The sequence below is a fragment of the Pinus tabuliformis genome, chromosome 1_1 (genome assembly GCF_031772625.1).
Source record: "Pinus tabuliformis cultivar Carrire ecotype Pingquan chromosome 1_1, CPIR1, whole genome shotgun sequence".
Lineage (NCBI taxonomy): Eukaryota > Viridiplantae > Streptophyta > Pinopsida > Pinales > Pinaceae > Pinus > Pinus tabuliformis.
Genome location: NC_142297.1, coordinates 681,839,491 through 681,846,660, shown reverse-complemented (window position 1 = coordinate 681,846,660; position 7,170 = coordinate 681,839,491). Strand labels below are relative to the sequence as shown.

Sequence of the window (7,170 nt, the reverse complement as noted above, 5' to 3'; positions counted from 1 at the left end):
TTTGATTAGACACGGAAGTGGTACTGCCGTTGGCGATGCGCAAATTAGGCGCTCTCGGCGCAAGCCGTATTGGTGACCCGGACGTCTGGATAACTGAGTGTAGTACACTGGCCCGCCGCTCAGTGTACTAATCCTTTGCCCATTAAGGTATTGATCCTTTTTTGCTGGAGCTCTGCAGGAGGTCACATGGCATGGCATCCAGCGGATCACAGAAGAATGTTCGGTCGCATGTAGGGAGATCCATCATGTGATGCGAGGAATATGCCCCCCCAATGTGTTTTTATTGCAACCCTGTTTTAAGATGGATAGGGTTTCATTCTCATGAAGTTTTTTTTTATAAGTAAGCTTTCATTCTCATGAAGTATTTTTTTATCAGTAAGCTTTCATTCTCATGAAGTTTTTTTTTATCAGTAAGCTTTCATTCTCATGAAGTTTTTTTTTATCAGTAAGCTACGTGAAAGATATATATATGAGGGCGGCTAAGGAGCTTTTGCAGATGTTTTTCATTTCTAATCGGTTAACTTTTCATAAGCTCCGCTAATGGCGCACTGTGCTTTAGGAGAAAATTGCATCTGGTTGGTGGAAAGGTATCTCAAGGATGCCGCAGGCGGAGCGAGAGAATATATTTCTCTGGCTTTTGGGTTGATCAGTATCATCGGCTGGGCTGTTGCTGAGATTCCACAGATTTTTACTAATTTCATGTCTGGATCTACAGAGGGAGTTTCCTTTGCATTTCTTATGACATGGATTGTAGGGTAAGCAGGAGATTCGTGTAGCACTTTTTATAATTGATGTTCTCTGGTTTTCTTTGTTATTTTAGTATTATCATGCTATTTTTCAAATATTAATCACTATGCTATTTTTCAAATATTAATCACTATGTAATAGGTTAATTTTTGGTTTACTGTTTTTTCCTTTTTATTGGTTTTATAAGAATAAAGTGATATTTAATAGATCATATTTAATAGATTATATTTGCAATAAATTGTATTTTTTTTCAAAATAATACTAAATTCTAGAAAAACCTATCTTTAACTTAATTATATTTACAATATAGCAGTGTCATGATTCCAGAATCATTAAAACCTCCCAACCACCTGTAATATCTTCCATTGCAAAAAAGGTTTTCGTAATAATAACTAGCTTCAGTTATTTTGTTAAAACTCAAAATGGATTTTGCAGAAGGCTCTTTTTGGCAGTGCGAATTTGTTATGCATTTAGTAGATGTTCTCTTCATGATGTAAGAGTTGGTGTAAATGCTGCAGGGATTTGTTCAATCTGATTGGATGTTTGCTGGAGCCAGCCACAGTAAGTCGTTTCTGAAATATGGGTTAACATAAGAACTACATAATATACATACTGTTTGTAGTGTTAAACTTGCTCCGGTTGAAGAAGTGCGGTAAGCTTCTGAGCACAACTGTCAGCTTGCCTCAGCGTAGTAGTCATTCAGAAAATCTTCAACAAGTAGATGTCACTGTGAAGTAACAAATATTCCATTTAAAAATGCATGCTTCAGTCGTAAGATTAAGATCCATAGAAGAAGGTATAGTGAGCTTCATTCCCGTCTTAACCTACTGAATTTCACTTAAAAAAGGTAATTAAAAATACTGCTACATATTGCTGATCACAATATAAGTCTCTAATATTTTTCTTATAGGTATTAATTAAGCTTCTTCAAAGAACTACATATATATTTTATTATTCTGTAACGTTAATCTCTTAGTCTGGAGAAAACCAACCTCCCCACTTCAGAGTACAATATTGAACTAAATACTAAATTTTATTTTAATAAAGTCTGTCCCAATTTCCCAACTTACTTTTCAATTATTTTAAGATATTAATAACAAAAGTAAATAATTTTTTAACTTACGTGTCCTTGACGATGGTATACTGTAGTCAGTGATAGAAAATATAAACTTATAGATAAAAAAGAAGTTATGGTGTACTGTCTCTGTTTCTTTTTAATTGCGGTTTTCCAGCTTCTAGTACATTCCAGTGCAATACCTTGAGCCATGAAAATGTAAATTACAAAAAAAACATGAAAATATAAAATGAAAATAAAAAATATAAAAATATTTTAATAGTGATGGGATATTTTAGATTTATTATAATTATTATTATTTTAATATAAAAAGGTTTATGGAATTATGTTACTTCATGATGTAAACTATAAACTTTAAGATTTAAATTTCTTATGAATCAACGCAATTATTTATTTATATATATATATATATATATATATATATTAATATTCTTTTTTAGTGATACAATTTTATACCATGTAAATTTATAATATTAATAAATTCTGCATTATTTTAAATAAAATTAAGTAAAAACTAATTTAGAAAAACAAAAGAACGAAGTACAAAACATTTAGAATAAAATTAATCTGTTTCAAAATTTTCAAATAAAGAACTTTACCGTGTACTTCCATAAGACAACCATATTTTTGTGTGATTGACCCAGCATGTAAAGACAGCCATCCTTTTGTGTGATTGACCCAGCATCTAAAGATAGCCATCCTTTTGTGTGATTGACCCAGCATCTATGTGCATAAGGACAGCCATCTTTTTGTCGATTATAGTTTCTATAAAATATTAATATTTGATGGAAATGAAGTAGTAAAATAAGTTTGATATTAATATTTGATGGAAAGGAAGTAGTAAAATAATTGACTTAGTTTAGAGTTATTTCGTAATATTTTTGAAATCTACAATCTAATTAAGTTTAATTAATAAAATCATGGTCATATATATAAATATTATATAATAAATTAACAATTTATTTATTAAAAATATTATTTTTTAATTTATATATAAAAAAATATAATATAATATTTATTAATTTACCATTTTATATAATACTTAAAAATATAATGAAAATAATAAATCCATTATTAACTTATTACCTATCTTAATCTCTACCATTTTACTAAATAATAAACAGCGATTTCCATGTCCTCTCAATAGCATATCCTTTGAATCAAAACTATGCTAGTTTTTCTATTCTCTATAAAAATTCTCTAAATTATAAACTTGGTAACGTGTTACTTTTTAATGCCTCTGCTAACAATTCCATTCTGGATCTTGTTTTTGCAGCTCCCAACGCAGTTCTATACAGCACTGGTAATTACAAAATATTTTCGATGTCGTTTTGTATTGCTATAGTCTTTTTCTCTGGTTTGTGCATATGTGTACAGTTACTGTTTCGTCGTATATGTACAGGTTTATACCATTTCCACTTTGGTACTGGTTGCGCAATCTTTATATTATGACCACATTAGCAAATGGTGGCAGGAAAGGAAGGCGAATTCCTTGCCTGAGGTACGATTTATGCTATGATGTTGACACGTTTGTCATTTCCATGTAGACTTTTAATAAATTTAGGTTTCCTTTGGAATTTGATCGAAAATATCAATAGATATATAGCTGTATAACGCTGTATTCCAACTGCAGAGGCGAACAGACTCTGGATGCAAGGAACAGTGCCAGCATGCAGATCCTGTGAACGTACCGGAAAACAGAGACTATTATGCAGAGCTAGCCAAGAAAAATGATGAAGATAATCCCAAGAAATCATGTAATGGGACTTCATCAAGTGTTTACTTTGTCAGGTCTGCGAGATCTCTAGCAAGCAGTCATACCGCAACCCCCGGCTCATATCTCGCTGCATCATCCCGTGGGTCTGGTCGGAGTGGTCCGAGTTATCTATTAGATCAGTCCTCTGTAGACGATGATCAATTGCTAGCCAATAATAATACTACAAGTCCCAAGAGTTCAAAATCAATGCTACTCAGCGTAGGTTTTCATACTGTATTGATCGATCTAGTGCCAATAATAATTCTGTTCTCACTGTGGGGTGAGTCCTTGTAGTCCTAAGTTTGTTTTCTCTTTCTGCAATCTCCAGGTAACTGCGACAGTATTCTTTGTAGGGGGGTTCAATTACTTCAATTTACAGGAGACTAGAACCTTTGATTCTAGTAAAACAGTTTCAACAGACTCATTTGTATTAACAGGGAGGAGAATTTTGCAGGTAACTCTTTTCTTCAGGATCTTATTGTCCATAAGATAATTCTGTAGAATTTAGAATATTATGAATCCAATAGCTTGATTTCCTATGTTCTGTAATAGTTTACTGAGGCTCTGCATGTTCAGGAAGCGAGTGCAATTACGTTCAGGGACACCATGATAGGTGAAGAGTCCCCCAGCGTAGTGGGAACATGGTTGGGATGGGTCATGGCTGCTATCTATATGGGAGGACGGCTTCCACAAATCTGGAAAAATGTAATATCTCAAAATCCATTTTTAAATGCTTGAGGTTCTTTGGTGTTAGAAAAATGTAATATCTCAATACCCATTTTTAAATGCAATGCCTTGGTGTTAGAAAAATGCAATATTTTTTAAATGTTTGAGGGTTTTGGTATTCTCAGATATTTTTATTTTGGGATAAGTTTTTATAATTTTAATTTAATTGTGAGATAGATTATAGGATTTGATTTTATAAAATATTATTATGAGATAGATTATAGAGATTTAATTTATATGGAGTATTTTAAAATATTATTAATAGTATAATAAGATTTATTTTTAAAATAGTTATATATATATATTTATTTTTTTAATTAACTGTATTAATAAAAAAAATGTTACATCAACAAATGCAATATGAAACCACTTATAGTTTTTTGAGCATGTGATATTAATGGTCATTGTATGGTAACAAAGCATATTTATAGATTAAAAATCCTTTTGATAAAGTAAGTGTTAATTTCCATGATTAATAATTTTATTATATCTATATATATATATAAAATCTTTTTATCATTGTTATTATTGTTTTAAACAAAAGTGTATTTTAAGTAATAATTATGATTTTTTAATTTTAATAATTCTAAATGTAAAATGGAAAAATGTGTAAATGTTTCTTATAAATTTTTTAATATTTTGATATTTATTATAATTAATGTTTATCTATATTTAATAACCATTTAAATTATGTAAATGTTTTAGTTGATAATTGTTATAATGTATTATCTATTTAGCTACCTCTAAAATCTCTCATAATAACTTTCATAAATGTTGCACCTTCCATATTTCAACCGTTCTTCTTGTAATTCCATAATCAGAACTAACTATTCTTTCCATCACAAAATATTTTTGCAGGTCAGGCGAGGAACCGTTGAGGTATTTTATCCCTTACTTATTTCACAAATTTCAATTAATATTTTATCAAAACTGACTTAACAAATTTCAATAAATATTTTATCAAAGCTCAGTACTCTACTGCCTATAAGATTCAGGCTGATGTATACACGTTTTTATGTTATCAGGGTCTTAATCCATTGATGTTCATGTTTGCGCTAATCGGCAATGCAGCATATGTGGGAAGGTAATTCTATTGTGTTGCTCATGGCCTTGGAATATTGGTAATTCTATTGTGTTGCTCATGGCCTTGGAACATTTCATCGCTGGAGTATTGAATCTAATGCAGGAGAGAAGTAATAGTGTATCTGTAAAACCTGGTCGTTCATGTATGCAGCATTTTGGCAGCGACATTGGAATGGGAAAAATTAAAGCCAAATATGCCATGGCTTGTCGATGCTGCAGTGTGTGTGCTTTTAGATGGTTTCGTATCCTCACCCAATAGAAAGTTACAGATTTCTGTGCAATATAATAAGTGTGCTGCGAGTATTGAATGTTAAAGTTGATTGTTGCATTTTCCCATAAATTATTTTTTTAATATTCTTGAACATCAGAAAGACCAATCCTTGACAAAAATCTTTGCAGATTATTGGCCAGTTTGTCTATTATTATAAGATAAGAAATCCTGACGAGCATGAGGATAACATTGAAGAATATGTTGATATCAAACCCTAGAAAGTTTACAGTACGTGGAACCCGGCAAATCAGTCTTCATTGGATAGCTGCTCTACTATCTTTAACATTAAGTCCAGCTGACTTGAAAAGGACCGAGGTGAACTGAGGTGAACCAGTCAATCATAGGGGAGATTTGCAGGCATTATTTTCAAGAGCATGGTGTAATAAATCGCATTTGTATTGTTTATCGAGGTATGTTTCAGAAAATATAACCAGCTTAAATATTTTTAAAGGTGAGTAAGCAGAAAGGACACCAATCAAATCACCTGACAATAGTACGGATTTTAATGTAGTATCGTCAAAATTTCGTTCTGAATTAATCTTTTCACGGTGGAACGTGGTTTTATCCTTTCGCTTTTAAGATTAAAATATAAAAAACAATTGAATTTACCGAGAAGAAGAAGAAAAAAAAATAATAATAGTTTTAGGACTTTTTGATGTATTTAAGATTTGTTATTATGATTTTGGATCAATTTATTAATTTTTAAAATTAAATGACTTAAAATAAATGTAAATGTATTTCAACGTAAATGTAATGAATGTTATAGGGCAAATTAGTACTTAGAGAAACAGTTAGAAAGATTAAATTTAATATAGCTAAATATACCAGTAATGATGTTATTTCTTAAGACAAGAATTGTGAACAATAAGGGATTGTTTAGTTTTAGCGTTTGAAAATTTTCAAATTTTCAACTAACTCTAGCTGCCAAATTTTGATCTAAAGAGTGTGGGGTGAATTTTTTTTGGGTGCTAGGAGGCACACGGTGTGGGGGTGAAAACCCTCTATATAAATGTGGTAATGGGAAACCATGAGAGTACGAGAGTTATTGGTAACTCACGAGGTAGTGAGAGTATATTGTAGTCCCCAATTTTAGGAGCTCAATGGAGAATGAGAGTGAGAGGGAGATGCATTCCTAAGGGGAATAATTTAAAATTTGTTATGCACCCAAATAGTTTGGAGGAACATCTATAACGTAAGAAGGACTATGCTTTTATATGCAACTTTGTGGGTGGTTGGCTGACATGGAAGGAAATACAAAAATGGATGCAATAGAAGTGGCAACCGAGAGGGGAAGGGGACCTAACCCTAGGTTCGAAAGGTTTTGTGAGAGTGATTTTCTCTAATTTGGAAGACAAAAATAGGGTGTTTGAACTGAGAGTGATTTTCTCTAATTTGGAAAACAAAAATAGGGTGTTTGAACGGAGAGGGGAAGTGGACTTAATGCTAGGTCTGAAAGGTTTTGTGAGAGTGATTTTCTCTAATTTGGAAAACAAAAATAAGGTGTTTAAAAAG

General features: G+C 31.6%; 1 protein-coding gene across 1 annotated transcript; it reads left to right on the top strand.

Annotated features, from left to right (window-relative positions):
• The first annotated feature begins 431 nt into the window (after positions 1-431).
• LOC149215251 (vacuolar lysine transporter YPQ1-like) lies at positions 432-6,196 on the top strand. The gene is made up of 11 exons (XM_089391053.1): positions 432-755; positions 1,266-1,308; positions 3,099-3,125; positions 3,225-3,323; positions 3,456-3,797; positions 3,907-4,032; positions 4,155-4,283; positions 5,163-5,183; positions 5,330-5,388; positions 5,539-5,629; positions 5,787-6,196. The coding sequence occupies exons 1-11, from the start codon at positions 541-543 to the stop codon at positions 5,874-5,876; spliced, it is 1,242 nt and encodes a 413-aa protein (XP_089247179.1). The 5' UTR covers positions 432-540; the 3' UTR covers positions 5,877-6,196.
• The last annotated feature ends 974 nt before the right edge of the window (positions 6,197-7,170 follow it).